General features: G+C 40.3%; 1 protein-coding gene across 2 annotated transcripts in view; it reads left to right on the plus strand.

Annotated features, from left to right (window-relative positions):
* TMEM87A (transmembrane protein 87A) overlaps window positions 1-23,845 on the plus strand; it is a 30,975-nt gene continuing 7,130 nt past the window's right edge. Inside the window, exons 1-12 of one of the 2 annotated variants that reach the window (XM_058162017.1) lie at window positions 1-335; window positions 6,149-6,206; window positions 7,513-7,610; window positions 8,455-8,571; window positions 10,051-10,098; window positions 10,192-10,236; window positions 10,545-10,704; window positions 12,175-12,236; window positions 12,863-13,046; window positions 13,513-13,612; window positions 14,474-14,567; window positions 19,162-19,230. In XM_058162017.1, the coding sequence (XP_058018000.1) occupies window positions 174-335; window positions 6,149-6,206; window positions 7,513-7,610; window positions 8,455-8,571; window positions 10,051-10,098; window positions 10,192-10,236; window positions 10,545-10,704; window positions 12,175-12,236; window positions 12,863-13,046; window positions 13,513-13,612; window positions 14,474-14,567; window positions 19,162-19,230 (1,197 nt within the window). In that variant the 5' untranslated portion in view covers window positions 1-173. Of the gene's footprint in view, window positions 336-6,148; window positions 6,207-7,512; window positions 7,611-8,454; window positions 8,572-10,050; window positions 10,099-10,191; window positions 10,237-10,544; window positions 10,705-12,174; window positions 12,237-12,862; window positions 13,047-13,512; window positions 13,613-14,473; window positions 14,568-15,385; window positions 15,458-19,161; window positions 19,231-23,845 lie in introns of both variants that reach the window. The other variant, XM_058162016.1, reaches the window with a different exon arrangement.

Genomic DNA, 23,845 nt, shown 5'->3' on the forward strand with positions numbered 1-23,845 from the left:
CCCCGTTGGCTCTGCAGGAAGAGCCGCGCTCCCCGCCCATCTCGCCTGGGCGCCGGAGCCAATCCGGCAGTGCCCCATCACTCGCCCTCGGTTCGGAATCTCGGCGGAAGAGCGGAAGGGGAGGCGAGCGCTCCGGAGCGGGTTCGTTTCCTTGTCGATTTCGCCGAGAAGGGATGGCGGTGCCAGGCGCGTCGGGAAGGATGCTGCCGCTGCCGCTGCTGCGGGGGCGCCTCTCTGTAGGACTGACCCTGCTGCTCCTCCAGCTCCTCTTTGCGGAGCTGCCGTGCCCGGCTGGAGCCAGCCAGTTCTCCAAGTGGGAACTGCCGCTGCCCATGGTGAGCTCGCAGGGCAGCCCACCCCGCCACGCCGTCCTTTTGAATGGGCAGGGCGAAGAGGAAGGCAGGTGGCCTGGATCTGAGGGGGCTGGACGCCCCTGCGCGGGGCAGGGTTGCCGTGAAGGCCAGGGTGGTCGGTTGGAGGCTCTGGAGTCACCTGGAGCCTTTCCATCTTTCCTGTCTTCCTGGAAAGCTGCCTTCTGGGATGAGGCAGTTTGGGGCAGCTTGTTGTTTGTTTTGGTGTCCGGTTTGACACATCGGGGCAGGGTTTTTGCCTTTGTTTCGATTTGTAATAACTGAGATTGAACTGGGTCATCGGGAACGATCCATTTTTCAAAATCCTGCCATGTGCCTGTGAATGAAATAAGTAATCCGGGAAGCAGGCCACTGAGCTTCCCATACATTATTATTATTTTTATCTCAACGCTATTACCTACAGGTGTGGGATAGGAGATTTGGTTAAAGAGGAAGAAGATCTTGTGGTTGAAAGGTTGCCCATCCAATTAGAAGGCTAGAAAGGAGGCAGTCACAAAATTGTTCCAAAAAAATCTGTTAATAAAGAGAGTGCATTTCATATTCTATTGCTGAAAAGATTAATCTTAGCAGCAGTATGAGCTAATGCTGATGACATTTGCAGAAAGATTTTAGCATCTACTTCTGTTTTATTCATGGGATGAATGCTATCATAATCTGGGAACTTCCCCTATCTTAATTTCTCACACAAGAAATGGTATAAGAGTTGTATCTTGAAAGTAATTATTATTGGTATCTGATAACAAAATACTGGAACAAGGGGGTTTCAGAACGCCAGTGTGGTGAAATATTAACTAAAAGCTGGTGGCAGGCTATCTGAGCCCTTCTCTGGTTTGGAATTCAGATAGTATATTCTTCCTTGCTACAATCTTTGTGACATATATTAAACTCATTGTGTGAGTTATTGGCTCAAGATAGCAGAGATAAGGGATCAGAACAAGGATTTGAACTTGAACATCAGGATGCTTTCAAATAGACATTTGATGAAAGCAACATGCACTTTTTTCTCTTTAGTTGATTGTTATTTGTGTGGGGAAAAAATCTATAGAAAATTTAGTATATACTGACTGGACCTTCAATTGCAAATTAGACAAGCAGTGCAGGAAAATCATATTTGGGAGTATTCAAAGTACCTATCACACCATGTACTTACGGTATATATGTTTAGCTAAAGCAAATTTTCAGTTTTAATTGGGTGCCATTTTTAATACATTGCACCTACAAAGATCTTTCCCCGCCAAAGGATCTGATATGTATTTTTCTCAGTTGTCTTAATTAAAAGAAAAAAAAAAGACTTATTCAGAGTTTAACTGAACTATTCAGTTTTCAATAGGGTTTGCTTCTAGGAAAGTATGAATAGAATTATAACCTCAATATGTGTAATAATGGGTATTATAAGAGAACTTTATGCACTTCATTTCAGTGAAGCACTTACGGTATGATTTCATATGAAAAATCCTGTTGGTGAGTGATAGGTTTGTCTAAGCTACCCATGAATGATTCTGTGTAGCCTTATCTCTGTTTCTTTCTTTCTTAGTTCGTAATATTTGTACGATCGCCCATTTTACAGACAAGTGACTTTGGGTGGTATACAGTAAAGCTTATATCTGCTTTACTGTATGCCATCAAGCCTGATGAAACAAGCAGATTGTCAGGGATGTCCAGAAAGTTAAAAGGGATGAGCCTTGCCTCACTTCACGGGGAAGAATGTTCAAGGGGCCACAGCAGAAAAGGTCCATCACTAGGCCCCACCTAATGAAGCTTAGCCAATGAGACCCGCAGCATGTTTTTTTCTGCTGGATCTGATGGAACAGGCAGATATTATCTGGGAGAAGCAGTCTTTCAAATAACCCAGTATCATGCAATGCCTTTAAAAGTCAAAACCAGCCATTGGACCCGGAAGCAAACTGGTCACCAATGCAGCTTGTGGCAAATATTTATTTATAAGTAAGTCCAACTAATAACAGGTTTATTCCCAGAAACGGCAGATAAGATAACATTAATATTTACCTTTTATGACAATAATAGAAGAGTATATCTATGTTTTGTGAAGATATATTTTAGGCTAGGGGTTCCTAACCTGTGATGGATGAACTATTGATGGTTTGCAGAGGTACTGTCGGCGGTCCTTGGTTGTTGTACAACTGTTCAGTCATTTCTGATTCTTTGTGATCTACTGAATGTCATTTCAGCAGGATTGTCTATCGTTAATGGCTTTTAAATTCTTCCAATTCATATTTGTTTCTAATCTTGTTTTTTGTTGGTTTCCTTTTCAATTAGCTGGGCATTGGATCTTTTTTTTTTTTTGCTAATGACTGCTGCCTTCAAGATTATGTCAATATCTAAAATATTTAAGCTTTAGTTTAATTATTGCTGCTTCCAGTGAGCAGCCTGGCTTTACTTCATTTACTCTTTTTCATCTTGCTATCTAAATTATTCTCAGCAATTCCTTCTAACACAAGAATTCAAAGGCATCACTTTTTTCTTTGTTCAGCCATTTTGATGGTCTAGTTTTCCTCGCCACATGTGTTGCAACTGAAAAAAAAATGACTCTGTAATATGTATATTTAGTGTTAGTGATTTTCCTTTACAGTTTAACATTTTGTCTAGAAGTGTCATAGGTTTTCGTATAAGTAGACATCTATGGCTACAGTCACTATCCTTTGAGTGTAGGAAGTTAAAGTCTGTTACTTCAGCTTCTCTGCCTATTTGCACTTGTTTGGCCTATTTGCACTATTTGCACTTGTTTGGCCTATTTGCACTATTTGCACTTGTTTGGCATTGCCTGTTGACATAGCCTTTTTTAAAAAAAGAATAGTTTTTTAAATATCAAGTATCAGGCTGGTTTTTACATATTCTTCTTTCACCTTCAAGAAGATATTCTTTAAATATCTTATCTGGACTTAAATATCTGGACTTAAAGGAAATAGTCATTGAACCTTTGTCATGGTCAGATCACTCTCTTCTTCGTCTGGACTTTCTGACCGCCATTCACCACCGCAGGGAGACGGAGCCGACACGTTGGTTCCGTCCCAGGCGCCTGATGGACCGGAGGGTTCGGACGGAGCTTGGGCCATTTCCTGAGGTCTGGCTCACGGCTCGGCTGAGGAACTTGTTGCGGCCTGGGAGCGGGCGGCGGGGCCTTAGACCGGGTCGTGCCTTTGCGACCTCTGACCCGGCGCGGGTCCCAACCAGCTCCTTGGTTCTCCGAGGAGCTGAGAGGATGAGCGCGGAGAAGGCGCCTAGAGAGTTCCTGGAGGTCTAGCCGTTCAGAAGCTGATCGGACACTAGTGAAGTCCTATACTAGGGCTTACCTAGTGGCAATGAGGAAGCGAGGCGTACTCGCCTCCTCCCTCATTGCATCGGCAGATAACCGCCCAGCCGCCCTGTTTGGGTGACCCGCTCCCTCCTACACCAGGGGAGGCGGGATGACCCGATGCAGGGGCGTGCTGAGAGTTTAACGGTTATCTATCGATAAAATCGTTCAACCGGGATGGTTTGGACCAAGATTGCGGTGATCTGGTGAGGCGGCTGAGGGTGGTCTTGGTGACATTGTATGGGATGAGTTTGACCCTGTCGCTCCGAGGACATGGACAGGTTGTTGGGAGGCTGAATGCCACCACATGTTTACTGGACCCGTGCCCCTCCTGGTTGGTGCTGGCCACGCAGGAGGTGACACGAGGCTGGCTCAGGCGATTCTGGCGCTTCTTTGGTGGAGGTGTCTTTCCGGCCGCCTTGAAAGAGGCGGTGGTGAGGCCCTCCTCAAGCCTTCCTGGACCCGGCTGTTTTAGGTAATTATCGTCCGGTCTCAACCTTCGCGGCGAAGGTTGTAGAAATATGGTGGCATATCAGTTTCCCTTGCACCTGGATGAAACTGTCTATCTAGACCCGTTCAGTCCGGTTTCCGACCGGTTACAGCACGGAGGCGGCTTTGGTCGCGTTGGTGGATGATCTCTGGAGGGCCAGGGATAGGGTTGTTCCTCTGCCCTGGTCCTATTAGACCTCTCAGCGGCTTTCGATACCATCGACCATGGTATCCTGCTGCGCGGTTGGAGGATTGGGAGTGGGAGGCACCGTTTATCGGTGGTTCTCCTCCTATCTCTCCGACCGGTCGCAGTCGGTGTTGACAGGGGCAGAGGTCGGCCCGGGCGCCTCACTTGTGGGGTGCCGCGGGGTCGATCTCTCGCCTTCTGTTCAACATCTACATGAAGCCGCTGGGTGAGATCATCAGTGGTTTGATTGTGAAGTACCAGCTGTATGCGGATGACACCCAGCTGTACTTTTCCACACGGACCACCCCAGCGAAGCTATCGAAGTGCTGTCCGGTGTCTGGAGGCCGTCTGGTCTGGATGGGGAGAAACAGGCTCAAGCTCAATCCCTCCAAGACAGAGTGGCTGTGGATGCGGCATCCCGGTACAGTCAGCTAAATCCGCGGCTGACCATCGGTGGCGAGTCACTGGCCCGATGGAGAGGGTGCGCAACTTAGCGTCCTCCTGGATGAGCGGCTGTCTCTAGAAGATCATTTGTGGCCGTCTCCAGGAGAGCGTTCTACCAGGTTCGCCTGGTGCGCCAGTTGCGCCTTTCTGGACGGGAGGCCCTATGCACGGTCACTCACGCCCTCGTGACGTCTCGCCTGGATTACTGCAACGCTCTCTACATGGGGCTCCCTTGAAGGGCATCCGGAGGCTACAGTTAGTCAGAATGCGGCTGCGGGTGATAGATGGAGCCCTCGTGGCTCCCGCATAACACCCATCCTGCGCAGGCTGCACTGGCTACCTGTGGCCTTCGGGTGCGCTTCAAGGTTTTGGTGACCACCTTTAAAGCGCTCCATGGCATAGGGCCGGGTTATCTGGGACCGCCTACTGCGACCAGATACCTCTCACCGACCCGTGCGCTCTCACAGGAGGGACTCCTCAGGGTGCCGTCAGCTAGGCAGTGTCGTCTGGCGGCGCCCAGGAAGGGCCTTCTCTGTGGGGCTCCCGCCCTCTGGAGCGAACTCCCCAGGACTCCGTCAACTTCCGGACCTTCGAACCTTCCGTCGCGAGCTCAAGACACATTTATTCATCTGTGCAGGACTGGCTTAGATTTTAAATTTTATAGGGGTTTTAAATTGATTTTAATATTTATATTTCTATTTTTAATGATAGGGCATTGGAATAAGTTTTTTAAAGATTATTTTAATTTTGTATATTGATGTTTTATATGCCTGTGAACCGCCCTGAGTCCTTTGGGAGATAGGGCGGTATATAAATTTAAATAATAAATAAAATAAAATAAATAAATCTTTCATGCCTGAAATCATCAGAGTGCTATTGGTTTCCAGTTACTTATATTTCTCCCAGCAATTTTAACTCAAAATTCTGCTTTTTCTCATGATCAATAATGTTTTTCACAATAATCAAAATCTCAATAGATGCCCAAATGTTGTAAGATTTTATATTCTTGCTTGAAATCTCAAGACATTTGACATTCCTGCAGACTTTGGCCATTAAAAAGGGTATTTATTTATTTTAAAGTGTTACAGATAACAACTGGAAAAGGTATGTATACAATGTCACTCGTAAGTGCCAGATTGCTGATCTTTAGCTTATGTACTGGTTGGTTTTAAAAGCTGTGGATAATGCTAAAGTCTTCCATATAATAGAAAGGTCAATGCTTTAAAAATTAAGTAGCTACTTGAATTTTGGGAAAACGCATATCTGTCTAGTACAGGTTCCCCTCCAATATTGATGAACGTTCATATCTAGATAGTGATTCTCTTTATTTCTTTTCTCTTATAGAAGACATATTTTCATTTTGGAAAACTTCTCTTTAGCAACACTACTATTTTCCTAAAGTGTAAGTACAGTCATATTGCATCTTGAAGTGTAATAGCTTATTCTTTCATAACAACTAGGTTAGAGACTATGTGTGATTTAGGATGACTTAATGACTTGGGCCTATAAAATTGCAGAGCACATCTTTTTAAAAATCTCTAACCTGTTTTTCCATGGTTGAGATTGTAGTGTCGTAGATTCACAAAGGAGTCATAATATAATGGTGATGAGCTTCTATACCAGTAGACCATTGTCTAATTATTTGGTACAGTATTCGAACATTTCATTAACAACTGTGGCTGGCAGCTTCATAAGTCAGAATGATTGACTTTGTAGTATGTTTTTTGTTTCCTGTGAGCTTGTTTAAAATTGGTAGTATAGTATGAAGTGTAATGATTTGTCATTAGCTGAGAGATATTATGGATGTTGGATCATATATTAGATTGGATGGCAAAATTCTAAATGATCACTAGATAACAGTAGAGACACATCTTTGTTACTAAATAAAGACTGTCTAACACTTATATGGAAGTAGGTCCCATCTATTCAATGTGACTTAGTAGAACTATATAAAATTCTGGGTAGAAGCTCTTTATAAAATAATCTGCCTGGTCGTCTTGAATGCAGAGGCTCACTAACACAGGGGAAAAGGACTAGAGTCACTAGACTAGATAGTTAAACAGTATCATTGTGAAGTAGTGATTTCTTTTCAAATAGTACCTCAGCACTAGAAATTACTTTTTGCTTTCTGGCCTTGCAACACTATTAACTTTAGCTTTATAAAGCTGGTTTTTAAAATTTAACTGAAATAAAAAAGTAGTTACTTCCCAATCTAAACTATACTTTTACAGTTGTAATTATTTGCAAGGCTCCGTTATCTTATAAATTCTTTCCCCTAAATGTAATGCTATATTGTAATAATAATGTAATAATAATAATATATTGATAATCATGATAATAACCTTAGGCATTTTATTATTGATTGATTGGTATGAGATTCATGCAGTTGGTAATATGAAATAGTCCATGTAATTTTCTACCATAATACAGTTGTGCAGTATTTGCATCTTAAGCAAGAAATATGCTTTGGATTCAACTAAGCATGTTTCTTGTATCTGCCTTTGGTATAACTTCTTCAAGGAGTTGATAACAAATACAGGAAGTTCATGCATACTGTATACCTGCAAAGTACCTTTCCTGCTTTGCATCTGAATATTGTATACATCTAGCTGTAATAAATGCTTTAGTCATAAGGTGCCACAAAATTCGCTGTTAGTTTGGCAAACAGTATTTCCTGCATTTCTTACATATTTTTCTTATTTGTTTAGTTAGTGGCAATGAAAGCGCCTGTGATCCTTCTCAAAGTTACACTGTAAGCTGGTACTTAAGATACTCCTATTGCTACAATGAGGTCTTCAATTTTGGGGTAAGAAATTGGTTTTAAAAAGTAATTTAGCCTTCCACATTATGATCCACGTTATACTACTGTACGGGAAAATGTTGCTGACCCTTTACGTAGGGTCTGTTACTTTTGTTTGCTTTTCTTCTCAACAGTTGTTTTGGCTAGCAGTTCTTAATCCATCATACATGAGCTCTGATACATTTGGAAAATGGTGATGTTTGACTTTGCTATGATTTACTAATATTTAAAAATATAATTAGCTCTTAGAATGACAATCGGTATTGACATTTAGGAACATGGACTTTTTTTTGCTTTCCAGTTTCCTCTAAGTAGAGGTAATAATCTTTACTCTTTTGCATGTATACATGCAATGTTTTTTGCATCCAAAGCCAAAAAGAACTTCAGAATGGGTAAAGGAACTCATGCTACACATGTCAGCACCTCTTCATTTAAAACACACTGACTTAAGGAAGCCTTTCTTCCTTCACTTAAACATATTTTCCTGGAATCGAGCAGCTACTATGAGAAGGGGTCGATATGTTTGATGTATGCACCCTTGCCTGCTCTAAAGTATATTTTTGGTTTTAGATTTAATGTATTTGTTCCTCAACAATGTCAAGACAGGAGTATGGAAATTGGCCCCCATATCATTAAATTATTTGTATGTTCTTATTTAACTGACTCCCCTAACTGAATCTTTTCAAGGCATAAAGCGAAGTCTTTCGTATAGTGTATTGCTTGCTCTTTTTAATTGGAGATGCTCTGAATCATTATTTTTAATGAAAAACATTGTTATATTTGTTTTCAGGTTTTTTAAACTGACTTTTGATAGATCAACTAGCTCAAATCATGTCATCTGTCTTGACAGGATGAACAGGCAAATATATATTTTCAAAGCAGAACAGAACAACATCCAAGTTGGGCAGGATACTATGCTATGTCTGAACTCTATTTCCCCAATTGTAGTGAGCTCTTCAAGCCACAGGTATGCTATGGGGACAGTGCAGAGCCTACGGGCAGGTTTATTGAGAAGTGCATTTGTTAGTTAAATCTTAATACAGATAAATCAAGGCTATAGTATATATCTATTAGCTCTTCTACTGGTATTTCTCTATTTGTCTGAAAATCCATGTCCTTTTTTCCCCAAGAACATATCTGAGATACTGAAGCATTTGAGCTTTTCAGGAGGTGAAATAAAACTTTTACGTTTGTAGAAGTTTATGCTTGCAAGATTATTTGGATCTGTTTGATTTTTAATTTAATACTTCTGAGCTCAAGAATTATTACTAAAAGGACTGTATACATGTCGTTATAATGATATATCTATGTAGCAAATATATTACAGATGTTTTATTACCCATCGGTTAGCACTGATGATGTTACCAAGTGTAAGTAATGAAACATGTGCAAGAAAACAAAAAAGGTTGAGAGAGACCCCTCATTTTAATCTTGAGCTGCAAATATTCTCCTCTGTCAAATACCGGTGTATCAGAAATTCTTTCCTGAACTGACCAAAACTAATTTATGATCTAAAATCACTCCATCCTACATTAGTTGTCACCCATATGTTCAATATATTTAAGATCATATTGTCAGTAATCCAGAATTGTGAAGCTCCATTGCATTTGTTAGCATTGTATTGTTTCAAATTCAGCCTAATATATCATTTATGTCTCTTAGGCTATGATTATATTAATGTCCATTGATTCATTCATTAATTGTTGTGTTTGTTCTTGCTTATTATCTGCTTATTACCATCTTTTCACAGCAGATTTTAAAGTTGTCCAGCTGATCAAGTCAGTGTGGCCAACTTTTTATATCTAAAAGAGTTTTTAGAAGTCAGGAATCTGAAGGACCAGATTTCTATTTTTCTGATTATAAGATTTGCATTTTCCCATTGTCACTAGTTGATCCTGATTGGGGAAATAGATACTATAGGTCTTTCCAAAGACTGGGCGGAAGCTTCTTTAAGTAAGAAATTAAAGAAATGCCTGCCATATACAAAAGTTCCTTGCCATATACAAGAATGTTCCTTGTCATCCTTGTTTTATAGTACACATTTGGCTGTAAGCACATGATATACTCTGTAGCAGAAAAGGATCAGAAGAAGTGGGCAAAACATGACTGTAGCAACTGATCTATTCATGGATCAATCTGGGTCGGTCACTGGGACAAGACCAACCAAGGTTCTGGACTTGTGCTGGAGCCCATCCTCAGGAACTTCTCTCTCTGGTGACATTCCCTGATTATGAATGCCTGCATGGTAGAATTGCTATCTCAGACCAACATCTCATGTTGTGTCATCAGATTTTAAAATATACACATGAACATAAATACATTTATTTCCTAAATTCAGTTCTTTGTAGCTCTTTATTGTTGTAATCTCATTAATATTATGTTCTACCTATCGGCTATATATGTGTATATACAATGTAACTAAAAACCATTGTTTATCTTTTATTAGAATTTCTACAGTGAATTTGTTCATCCCGTCCTCTTAGGCAGTAAAGAGGTATTTTAAAAAAAAATAATATTAATGCTTGCAAAATTTTGATTTACAAATATATTTTGGACTTTTGACCAAATCTACTTTTGCCTTAAATAGGATGGGAAAGAGAATGGAACAAACACTACTGCAGTAGAGAATTTTGTAAGTATGTGAAAAGCAATGTATGTGGAATATGGTGTTATATTTGTGTTTGGTTAAGTAACTCTGCTATTTCCATGATTTATTGACTACAGGAGATGCATCCTGTAACTTCTGTACATCTTGCTTCCCAATTAAAATCAATAGTATGTAAATGTTTAATGTTGACAATAAAGAACACCTAATAGAATAACACAACTTACATTGTTTTGTGGTTTAGGTTACATCTGATTTCCTGTTGACACAGGAGAAATGTGTATTCTTTGAAATCTTGCATTGTGTAGTGACTTACAATTGTGTGTTTGTTTTAGGCAATGAATGCTGTAATGCAAACATGGCAAGACGGGCCATATATCTTTATTGTAAAGGTTGATATTTCACCTTCAAAGGATGGAGTGAATATTAAAGGAACACATGAAGAATTGCCGAATGTTATGGCTTCTTCCGATCAACCCAAAGCACCATTAATCAGTGAGCCCTGTGTAGTTCATTTATTTTGGAATTTTGCCTAAACACTTAGATGTTACATGCTAATGTTTAAAAGTGTGTCTTGGAGTTACAGGGATACTTTTGCTTGGTTAGATATAGAAGGAGAAATAAACAAGAGCTTTTGTTTATTTCAAACCAGACTATAGGTGTTTATATATAGCAATATCTGCAAATTGCTTTTCTCTTGTTTTCTCCATGTAAGACTCCTTTTTATCTCTGAGCAAGAGAAAACGTCCTAACTAAATAATGAGATAAAGAAGGTTCCCAGTTTTTTTTTTAATGTGATGTTTATACTGGAGTGTCTAGAAAAAGCTGCTTACACTAACCTTGGCAGTCCATTGCACCACTTGTGTCTTAGGACTGGCAATAATAAGTGAAATTTTCATGATGCCTTTGGTGATTTTTAAAAGAAAACGCCATAGCAAGTAAAAGGGCAGAAAAAGGAAATCAAAATTATTATGTGCTTGGAGTAACTTTCAAGCAAACAAGCAAACTATTTGTGGGACTTTTAGTTCAGTAAAAAAGCTGAGGTGGTAAGATTTTATTCTGTCAAGCATGGTGAGAAAAAAGTGAATATGATGAATTCTTCTTACCTGTACTTCACACTTGGGAAAAGTCATAGGGAAGTAATCTTAGCAGTCACTTGTACGGTTTCTAAATATTCCCCTTCTATTCCTCCTCCATCTTGGGAAGATCTAATTCAGCTGAACAGAGAGGAATTCCAGACCCCAAAAGCAGAGGTGGTATTCAGCCAGTTCTGACAGCTCTGGAGAACCGGTAGCAGAAATTTTGAGTAGTTCAGAGAACCAGTATATACCACCTCTGGTTGGCCCCTCCCCCATCTATTTGCTGCCTCCCGAGTCCCAGCTGATTGGCTGGGTCTTCTTTTGTTGCTCTGCACAGGAGAACAGAGCTGGAAAGCAGGTTAGTGGGGTGGGGAGGGAATGGGGATTTTACAGTATCCTTCCCCTGCAGTGGGGTGGAAATGGAGATTTTACAGTATTCTTCCTCTGCCAAGCCCACCAAGCCACACCACACCCACCAAGCCACGCCCACAGAACCGATAGTAAAAAATTTGAATACCACCACTGCCCAAAGCCATATATTTACTAATGAAAAAACATTATTTAGCCTGTGTGAACGTGGAGCCACAACATATGATGATGATCATCTATTCAGATAGTTTTAAAATATTACCTGAGATAAGGCTGTTGGTGGCTAGTACACATAATAGTCATATAATCCCACTCATGTCAGAGGCAGCATGTGTTTGAAGTTGCTGACGTTGGAAGAATTCTGTTCCCTTATATGTTTCCCACTGACATTTACTTTTTGCTTTGAGAAACAAGTTGCTGTATTTAAAAGATGCTACTACAAAAGGGCTACCATCAGGCAGAGCTATTATTCTATAGTCCTAATTTCTTGTTCTTTTCCATGGTTGTTTTCTGACAGTGACCGTGGAAGTGATTGGACCATATGAATACCTTTCTCTAGCAGATTATCCTCTTATGACTGTAAGTTAATGCAATTATTTGCTGTAAAGTATGTTTAGTTGGATTCAAGTATAAGCAAACTTGAATATTAAGCTGTTGTTGTTGTTAGTTGTGAAATCGTGTCCTACCCATCACGACCCCATGGACAACGTTCCTCCAGGCCTTCCTGTCTTCTACCATCCTCTGGAGTCCATTTAAGCTCATGCCTACTGCTTCAGTGACTCCATCCAGCCACCTCGTTCTCTGACGTCTCATTCTTCTTTTGCCCTCAATCTTTCCCAGCATTAGGCTCTTCTCCAGTGAGACCTTCCTTCTCATTAGGTGGCCAAAGTATTTGAGTTTACCTATATTAAGCTTACAGAGGGTTAAATCACATTTTTACCACATCTGGAAAGAAGATACATATTAATAAGAATAGCAGCTGTAATTCTGCTGGATTTTGTGATCTATAAAACTTATAAACGATTTTTACTGTTATTGAATTTAATAATTTAAATTTAAATGATCATTAATTTAAAAAATTAAAAATTCTATTAGTATCAGAATTAAAGAAATCTAGGAGGAATCTATCCATGTAAATAAGCAGCTAGAAAAAAGAAGTTTGCAATAATCCTTTAAACTGCATCTCATTTTTCTTTCTCTAATAGTTCTTCATGGTGATGTGTATTGTATATGTGTTGTTTGGCGTTCTGTGGTTTGCATGGTCAGCCTGCTACTGGCGGGATCTCCTAAGGATACAGTTTTGGATTGGTACAGTTATCTTACTTGGAATGTTGGAGAAAGCTGTATTTTATGCAGAATTCCAGAATATTCGCTATACAGGAAAATCTGGTAGGTGTGAAAAGCATTTTTAAATATATGCACAAGTACAAGAAAATGAATGATTTTCTACCTGACAGAAAATATTTTCTGTCATCCTTTCTAGGTCATATCTGTCAAATGGAAAATGTTTAACTGATAAAGTCCTTAGAGCATGCATTAAAACAAACAAAAATATTTCTGAAGTTAATTTTTCATCAGCTCAGTCTCAGTACAAGAGATAATAACTGACTCAGATAAATATTCTAAAGATTAATTCAAAATGATGATCATTTAGTTCAGTTGAATGTATTTCATTTTTAAAGCATAGTTCTCATATTTTCTGTATTTTTCTAATGTTATTCAAAAAGACATGTCTTTTCCCATTTATTTTTTCTTTAATATTCAGCCTTTCTTAAATTAATATTTGTTGCAGTACAGTGCAAGATTTAAATGCTAATCAATATGTTCAGGAAGTGTCCTGTCTGTTTATTTGCAGTCCGAGAGGCACTAATCCTGGCTGAGCTACTTTCGGCATTGAAACGTTCCCTTGCTCGAATTCTTGTTATCATAGTGAGTCTGGGATATGGCATAGTGAAGTAAGTAATCCTTGTGTCCCAATTTTTTTAATTCTGTCAAATGACACACTTGGAATCCCTCAACAGCTTTTCCGTATGCTTTATTTGCAATGATTAAACCACAAAATGTCAATCTTGCTACTAGTTTTTCAAGGGGATACATGCACACGGGCATCACATCTTGCAAAGAGAGAGAGAATACCTGAAAGGGTGTTCTGGGAGGATCAGTAGGCCTCTTCTCCAGTAGGAAATTATGTTATTTTTTCTGCTAGTTTTCTTTTTTTGGTAGGGAAAATGCCTTTTGAGATATGCAAAATTTATGATTTAGGAACACAACATTTTGGAGAACTCTGAAATACTCTATTTCCCTCTGGACAATCCTGAATTTTCTTCTGGGCCATGGTGATCTGGGGGCAAATGTGGAAAGAAGTCCAGAAGTTTCTAGAAACAACTGAAGTAATTTACTTCTGGAAACTTCTGAACCATCCCTGGATGGCAAGATCTGGGTAGAGGTTCAGCAGGGTCTAAAGGGTAATGGAATGTTGATGGATTTTGCACATCCTAATCTTTAACATAGTCACTCAGCCCATTTTTGTTTGTTCTCTAGTACCTCTTCTGGGGAGAGGAATATAGGATGCAGAAATTAGTAGTTTGAGTGTGGGCAGCCTGCTTGAGATAAATTGACCACATTTGTTAAATTTGAGATGTCTCGCTAAACACCAGCGAAGTTAGAAAAATAACAGAGATTTACAAATAATATTGTAATAGGCTCACATTTCTTTGATGGAGAAATGATACTGTTAGATAAGTAAATGAAGTGTCATTTGAGAAACCAGTCTGTGCTTTCACTTTCTTTTAAACTTCTTTTATTCCCAATTGCAGACCTCGTCTGGGAGTCACTCTTCATAAAGTAATTGCAGCTGGAGCCCTTTATTTGTTATTTTCTGGCATGGAAGGTGTCCTCAGAGTCACTGGGGTTAGTAATCACTTGTTTCAGACTTTTTTGTATCTCTCATATTCATTAAGCTGGTAGATTTCGCTTGCTGCAAACAAGTTTTGTATAACATAAAATAACCGATTTGTTGAATATTTATGGTTGACATTCTTGACGGTGGCACCTATTTTGTGGAATAATGTCCTCTCTGCAGCAATAAGTTTCTGTTAACTCTCAGAAATAGATCTTTTTTGATTGGCATTTCTAAATTTTTGTGTGTGCCCTTTATAATATTGTGCCCTTTTTAAATTTTTATTAATGAAGTGGATAATACATCCTACTCAAAGGAGTTTTAAAAAACTATTCCTTTTTATAATTTCATGGGCTATCAAATGTTGGATAGGTTAATCTTGACTACCGTATTGTTGGTTTGCATAGTTGAGGTCTATTAACATTCCCAACTCAGGGTATCTAGGTCCGGGGTAAGTTCTACTTACCTTTACTACCGGTTTGCATCGTGCCCGTGCGCTTATGCACATGCGCAGAAGAGTTTTGATGATGTTTGGGTCAATGAGTGGAGCCTCCTGCTGGTTTTACTACCGGTTCTATAGAACTGGTCCGAACCGGGGGCAACCCACCACTGATCTAGGTGATGCATTTTTCTAGGCCACATGGCAATCTCTGACCTGATTGTTATTTCTCCATATTGTTCAGTGTAGACTATGTATATTAAGTCCCATTGAGTTTTATTTTGTATCTGGTAGGGCTAATATTCCTTGTTCCTATGCTGATCCATGTTTAAAAATATTTTTTATTGTATTTGTAATATAAAACCAATTCTCTTTCTAATGCTTTTTCAGTCTTTCCATGGTGTTACAGCTGCTGTAGCTAACTTCGGACTGTCTATCATTGACTCCTGTATTATTTATTGGATATCCTTTCAAAAATTGAGTCTAATGTTTCTAACTTATATCATTGCAATATGTATCCTGGATTTTTAATGGATCGAAAAAAAACTCAACTGTAGATGTATTTGAAAAAATAGTGAACAAATAGTTACATTATCTAAAGTTCATCCTCTCTTTGTTTTTAGGATTCAGCTTTAGAAAAAACACCTTATAAAAAACTTCCTTTTTATGACCTTGTAATCCGTTAATTCGGGGTATGACTTGCTAATAATGTGAGCAATAAAAAGAGGACCCATCTCACAAATCTGAATATCACCAGAGTTATCTCAAAGGTGCTTTTTCAAAAGTCAACTGGACTTTGTTTTTGCTTGAAGACTTTTCACTTTTCATCCAAGAAGCTTCTTCAGTTCTGACTGAATGGTGATAAAAGGAAGGATTTATATTCCTTGCAGTCATTTGGTTGTTATCACTCTTTCTGAGAGTCATTGAGGCCACTTGCACTATTTAGGTGACCCTGAGGGTACAGATAAACCTCCAAGTGTCTTCAAAGACTCTCAGAAAGAGTGCTAAAAACCAGATGACTACAATGAATATAAATCCTTCCATTCTATATATGCTCTATATAATTGACGTTGTCCTCGTAAAACAAGTTTTATGCATCTATTCAATAATATGCCAAAATAAGTTTGTTTGTTTATTTATTTATTAATTTATTAATTATTTAAATTTATATACCGCCCTTCTCCAAAGTCTCAGGGCGGTGTACAGCATGAATAAAACAAATGTACAAAAAGATTAAAATACAATATATATTTAAAAATCTAATTCCATAAGCCGAGAATTTAAAATAGGAAGATAAAATTATAAAATAGCCCTGCTAAAACCCCACTAAAAACCCTCAATTAAAATTATCATTAGGCCAGCCCTGCTTGATGAAAGAAAAAAGTCTTGAGCTCGCGCTTAAAGGTCCGGAGATCGGGGAGTAAGCGTAGCCCCACGGGTAGTTCATTCCACAGGGCAGGAGCCCCCACAGAGAACGCTCTTCCCCTGGGGGCCGCCAGCCAACATTGTTTGGCTGACAGCACCCTAAGGAGGCCCTCCCTGTGAGAGCGCACAGGTCGATGGGAGGCTACTGATGGCAGTAGGTGGTTCTGTAAATATCCCGGTCCCATGCCATGGAGTGCTTTAAAAGTGATGACCAAAACCTTGAATCGCACCCGAAAGACCACCGGCAACCAATGCAGTCTGCGCAGGAGAGGTGTTATATGGGAGCTACGAGATGCTCCCTCTATCCCCCGCGCAGCTGCATTCTGCACCAGTTGGAGCCTCCTGGTGCTCTTCAAGGGGAGCCCCATGTAGAGAGCATTGCAGTAATCCAGGCGGGAGGTAACTAGGGCATGAGTGACCGTGCATAAAGAGTTCTGGTCCAGGAAGGGACGCAACTGGCAAATCAGGCGAATCTGATAAAAAGTTCTCCTGGCGATGGCCGTCAAGTGATCTTCTAAAGACAGCCGTACATCCAGGAGAATGCCTAAGTTGCACACCAATTCCCTGGGGGCCACCAGCCGACATTGTTTGGCTGACGGCACCCTAAGGAGGCCCTCCCTGTGAGAGTGCACAGGTCGATGGGAGGCTACTGGTGGCAGTAGCGGTCCCGTAAATATCCCGGTCCCATGCCATGGAGCGCTTTAAAGGTGATGACCAAAACCTTGAATCGCACCCGAAAGACCACCGGCAACCAATGCAGTCTGCGCAGGAGAGGTGTTATATGGGAGCTACAAGATGCTCCCTCTATCCCCCGCGCAGCCGCATTCTGCACCAGTTGGAGCCTCCTGGTGCTCTTCAAGGGGAGCCCCATGTAGAGAGCATTGCAGTAATCCAGGCGGGAGGTAACGAGGGCATGAGTGACCGTGCATAAAGAGTTCCGGTCCAGGAAGGGATGCAACTGGCAAATCAGGCGAATCTGATAAAAAGCTCTCCTGGCGATAGCCGTCAAGTGATCTTCTAAAGACAGCCGTACATCCAGGAGAACGCCTAAGTTGCGCACCAATTCCCTGGGGGCCAACGACTCGCCCCCCACAGTCAGCGATGGAATTAGCTGACTGTGCCGGGACGCTGGTATCCACAGCCACTCCATCTTGGATGGGTTGAGTCGAAGTCTGTTCGTCCCCATCCAGACCCGAACGGCCTCAAGGCACCGGGACATCACATCGATGGCTTCGTTGGGGTGGTTCGGGGTGGAGATGTACAGCTGAGTATCATCAGTGTACAGTTGACAACTCACCCCAAAACCATGGATGATCTCCCCCAGCGGCTTCATGTAGATGTTGAACAGGAGACTGAGTTTCCCCTCTTCACGCAAGGTTAATTCAACCTTTTGTAGAACACTGGAACATTGTGTCCAGTTTCATCTCAGGAAAGAAGTACATATGTTGCTTCGGCTCTACTAAAAAATATTTTAGATGCTCACTTCTAGTAGCTTGTTTGTTCCCTACAAGCCAATGATCAAAGGAGGAAAGTGTCTAGGCAGCATATTGTTGGCTCATTTAGCATCTGTTCCATCAGGTATCATTTTTCATTTTGTAATGGAAAGCTAGTGTCTCTGCAGCTTTAGAACTAAGATAATCCTTCTGAACATTTCTGAAGTTTCTGTTGTGGTCAACTCTGTGGTTATGAAGCTTATAAAACAGATATATTTTTAGAGGTGGCCCTTAGCTACACAGTTTAATAGAAAGTTTGTAATGTGCTTTTGATCACTTTGTAGAGATACTGCTCTAGGACATTCTTTCGTATCAGCTCTCCTTCGTTGATAGAGAATAAAAGTTGTGTTTACTGAGAAGTGGAATTCCGATTTGCAGAAAATGGAGCTAGCAATGTTGCCTTCTGCTTGGGGGGTCAGATTGCAGCAGTGACGTTTTGGGGTTCTTATCATTCTTTCTCCTATCTGTTCATTCAATATTAATTATTGCAATTGCTTTTAGCTATGGGTCTTATGTACAGGTAGTCCTTGACTTATGACCACAATTGATCCCAAAATTTATCTTGATAAGTGAAACAGTTGTTAAGTGAATTTTGCCCCATTTTGTGACCTTTCTTGCCACAGCTGTTAAGTGAATCACTGCAGTTGTTAAGTTAATGACACAGTTGTTAAGTGAAGCCGGCTTCCCCATTGATTTTGCTTGTCAGAAGGTCGCAAAAGGTGATCACATCATCCCAGGACACAGCAACCATCATAAATATGAGTCCGTTGCCAAGCATCCGCGAGCAATTTTGTTTACGTGAGCTTGGGGATGCTGTAATGGTGTAAGTGAGAAAAACGGACATAAGTCACTTTTGAACTGTCATTAAATGAACTGTTATAAGTTGAGGACTATCTGCAGTTGAACTGAAATCCTGTGAATGACAAGTACTCTTCAAAGGAAAAAATAAAATCCAATACAATAAAAACATGTGAAATACATATATGTATATGAGATCTCTATATATGTACACACACACATTCACACGCTCATATAGAGAGAGAGTGACTGTGACTAGATAGCATTTTATATTAGAATAATAATGTAATAACCGGACCTATTCTTTGGGACTACAGGAAGAAAAATGTGTTCAGTAGATAGTAAAATAACAGGTCTATGCTTTCGGGTGCAATCTTTTCTCAAATCTTAATCTTAATCTTTGTAGGCATGTTTCCTGATCTCAATGCCTTTTTCTCTTTGTCTCTCTAGGCACAGAATGATCTTGCCTCCTTGGCTTTTATTCCACTGGCTTTCCTAGATACTGCCCTCTGTTGGTGGATATCCTTCTTCACTGGTTTATTTGGTGGATTTATTTGGAGCTGGGTTTTCATGGTGGGTGGCATTCTACTTTAGATACTCTGCCTGATCTGGTTATTATTGGATTGATTCCCTAAATATAATAATCCAAGATTTCGCTCCTACCTACCTTTACTAGTGCATTTCAATTAGTGAATTTGAAAGTGCATTCCAAAGATATTTGATTTCAGCATTCTGTTCCTTCATTCAGCATGATAAGTGTTGAATCTCAATATATCTGGAAGGCAGCAGGTTGGAGAAAGTTATAGTACTGAACAAGCCTCATTGAGCTTAGTGGACTTTTTGGGTCAAAATGGTCTACATTTCACTTCAAATCTGGTGACCAAAGAGGCTAATGAAAACTAAATCTTTTGCAGAATAATTTACATAATCAGATGCAGTCAACAATACAGTTAGGCCCCAACGTACGACCACAATTGAGCCCAAATTTTATGTTGTTAAGTGAGAAATTTGTTAAGTGAGTTTTGCCCCATTTTATGACTTTTCTTGCTACAGTTGTTAAGTGAATCACAAGTTGTTAAATTAGTCACATGGTTGTTAAGCGAATCTGGTTTTCCCATTGACTCTGCTTGCCAGAAGGTCACAAAAGATGATCACATCATCCCAGGACACAGCAACCATCATAAATATGAGTCCGTTGCCAAGCATCCGCGAGCAATTTTGTTTACGTGACCATGGGGATGCTGCACTGGTCATAGGTGTGAAAAATGGTCATAAGTCAGTGCTTTTGTAACTTTGAACAATCACTAAACAAACTGTAGTAAGTCAAGGACTACCTGTAGTTACCATTTTTGGAAGTGCTCTTGTTGCAGTAGTAGGGTATATAACTGTAATCTGAATTTCTACAGAGTGTAAGGTAAAGGTAAAGGTAAAGGTAAAGGTAAAGGTAAAGCTAAAGGTTCTCCTCGTACATATGTGCTAGTTGTTCCCGATTCTAGGGGGTGCTCATCTCCATTTCAAAGCTGAAGACCCAGCGCTGTCCGAAGACGTCTCCATGGTTATGTGGCCGGCATGACTAAACGCCAAAAGCGCACGGAACGCTGTTACTTTCCCACCAAAGGTGGCCCCTATTTTTCTACTTGCATTGTTTACTTGCTTTCGAACTGCTAGGTTGGCAGAAGCTGGGACAAGTAACGGAGCTAACCCTGTTATGTGGCACTAGGATTCAAACCGCTGAACTGCTGACCTTTCAATCGACAAGCTCAGTGTCTTAGTCACTGAACCACCTTGTCCCCTATCTACAGGGTGTATCCAAGCTAATTTAGGTACCCACCAGAAGTGCGGATTTTAGTAGTTGAGGTAGTTGGGAATTCTGAAATCTGCAGTTGTACATCACTCAGTTGGGAAAGACAACCTGAGAATTTTCAACTTGGGTTGGAAAATTCCCTGTCTAAAATACTGGAAAGCTGCTGTTTGTTATTCAGCACAAGTAGTAATAGGCTAGATGGGACATGGTCGGACTCAATAATTTGATTCAACATTGCACTAATACAACTTATTTGATTTGGGTCTTTGTGTGTTACGCAAACCCATCTAATTATACCGATTATGTTTAAGCAAACCATGGTTTAAAATGAAGTATGAACCGATCCACTGGAAGGCAATTTACACTGTATTGGCAAAAAGGGATATGCTGTGCTCATTTTAGTAATCCTCTTCAGAGTTTTCATGTACTTGTCATTTATGCCAGAGATGGAACTCCTCTTAGCATACTTTCTGGAAAAATTGCTGAAAACTATGTTCATAAGGACAGTACTTTATACAGGAACCATAAAGCTTGGAAATAGGGTGCCACATGACTAATCTCTGTTCTATTAGTTCAGATTTCTTGCAGGCAGGATTATTTATTATTTTTAATAGCCTTTGGAGCAATACCAGATCTAAATATCTTTAATAACATCTGTGTCAGGGATTCAAGGTGGAAACTAATAAGTGAGGCAGGGTGTAAAATAGGTAGAATATCATTCAGATTTTTGTTAGTTGTTTATTATATATATAAAGGTAAAGGTAAAGGTAAAGGTAAAGGTAAAGGTAAAGGTAAAGGTAAAGGTAAGTTCCCTGCACATGCGTGCTAGTAGTTTCCGACTCTAGGGGCCGTGCTCATCTCCATTTCAAAGCTGAAGAACCAGCGCTGTCCAAAGACATCTCTGTGGTCATGTGGCTGGCATGACTAAACGCTTCTGAACAGCTAGGTTGGCAGAAGCTGCGGCAGTAACGGTGTGCCATGGCAATCGTTACATGGCACTAGAATTCAAACCACTGAGCTGCCGACCTTCTGATCGACAAGCTCAGCATCTTAGCCACTGACCCACTGCATCATTCATATATATATATGTGTGTGTGTGTGTGATCATATATATATATGTGTGTGTGTGTGTGATCATATATATTATTTCTCCAGGATTAATTGGGTAATAATATATCTGGTGATGTCAATTAAGATCTGAAGAGAAACTAGAACATGATTATGTCATAAATGTATATATACTGAATCTTCCCTTGACTTTCTATACATATTTATCAGTTTAACTCAAACAATGAAATTGCTGAAAACTATGTTCATAAGGACAGTACTTTATACAGGAACCATAAAGCTTGGAAATAGGGTGCCACATGACTAATCTCTATTCTATTAGTTCAGATTTCTTGCAGGCAGGATTATTTATTATTTTAATAGCCTTTGGAGCAATACCAGATCTAAATATCTTTAATAACATCTGTGTCAGGGATTCAAGGTGGAAACTAATAAGTGAGGCAGGGTGTAAAATAGGTAGAATATCATTCAGATTTTGTTAGTTGTTTATTATATATATAAAGGTAAAGGTAAAGGTAAAGGTAAAGGTTCCCCTCACACATATGTGCTAGTTGTTCCCGATTCTAGGGGGCAGTGTTCATCTCCATTTCTAAGCCAAAGAGCCAGCACTGTCCGAAGACGTCTCCGTGGTCATGTGGCTGGCATGACTAAACGCTTCTGAACAGCTAGGTTGGCAGAAGCTGCGGCAGTAACGGTGTGCCATGGCAATCGTTACATGGCACTAGAATTCAAACCACTGAGCTGCCGACCTTCTGATCGACAAGCTCAGTGTCTTAGTCACTGAACCACCTTGTCCCCTATCTACAGGGTGTATCCAAGCTAATTTAGGTACCCACCAGAAGTGCGGATTTTAGTAGTTGAGGTAGTAGGGTATATAACTGTAATCTGAATTTCTACAGAGTGTAAGGTAAAGGTAAAGTTCCCCTGCACATGCGTGCTAGTAGTTTCCGACTCTAGGGGCCGTGCTCATCTCCGTTTCTAAGCCGAAGAGCCAGCACTGTCCAAAGACATCTCTGTGGTCATGTGGCTGGCATGACTAAACGCTGAAGGCGCATGGAGTGCTGTTACCTTCCCACCAAAGATGGTCCCTAGTTTTCTACTTGCATTTTTTACATGCTTTCGAACTGCTAGGTTGGCAGAAGCTGCGGCAAGTAACGGTGTGCCATGGCAATCGGTTACATGGCACTAGGAATTCAAACCACTGAGCTGCCGACCTTCTGATCGACAAGCTCAGTGTCTTAGTCACTGAACCACCTTGTCCCCTATCTACAGGGTGTATCCAAGCCTAATTTAGGTACCCACCAGAAGTGCGGATTTTAGTAGTTGAGGTAGTTGGGAATTCTGAAATCTGCAGTTGTACATCACTCAGTTGGGAAAGACAACCTGAGAATTTTCAACTTGGGTTGGAAAATTCCCTGTCTAAAATACTGGAAAGCTGCTGTTTGTTATTCAGCACAAGTAGTAATAGGCTAGATGGGACATGGTCGGACTCAATAATTTGATTCAACATTGCACTAATACAACTTATTTGATTTGGGGCTTTGTGTGTTACGCAAACCCATCTAATTATACCGATTATGTTTAAGCAAACCATGGTTTAAAATGAAGTATGAACCGATCCACTGGAAGGCAATTTACACTGTATTGGCAAAAAGGGATATGCTGTGCTCATTTTAGTAATCCTCTTCAGAGTTTTCATGTACTTGTCATTTATGCCAGAGATGGAACTCCTCTTAGCATACTTTCTGGAAAAATTGCTGAAAACTATGTTCATAAGGACAGTACTTTATACAGGAACCATAAAGCTTGGAAATAGGGTGCCACATGACTAATCTCTATTCTATTAGTTCAGATTTCTTGCAGACAGGATTATTTGTTATTTTTAATAGCCTTTGGAGCAATACCAGATCTAAATATCTTTAATAACATCTGTGTCAGGGATTCAAGGTGGAAACTAATAAGTGAGGCAGGGTGTAAAATAGGTAGAATATCATTCAGATTTTTGTTAGTTGTTTATTATATATATAAAGGTAAAGGTTCCCCTCACACATATGTGCTAGTTGTTCCCGATTCTAGGGGGTGGTGCTCATCTCCATTTCAAAGCTGAAGAACCAGCGCTGTCCAAAGACATCTCTGTGGTCATGTGGCCAGCATGACTAAACGCTTACGGAACACGGTTACTTTCCCACCAAAGGTCGTCCCTATTTTTCTACTTGCATTTTTTATGTGCTTCTGAACAGCTAGGTTGGCAGAAGTCGGGAC

This window comes from Ahaetulla prasina, chromosome 1, assembly GCF_028640845.1.
Source record: "Ahaetulla prasina isolate Xishuangbanna chromosome 1, ASM2864084v1, whole genome shotgun sequence".
NCBI classification, from domain to species: Eukaryota; Metazoa; Chordata; class Lepidosauria; order Squamata; family Colubridae; genus Ahaetulla; species Ahaetulla prasina.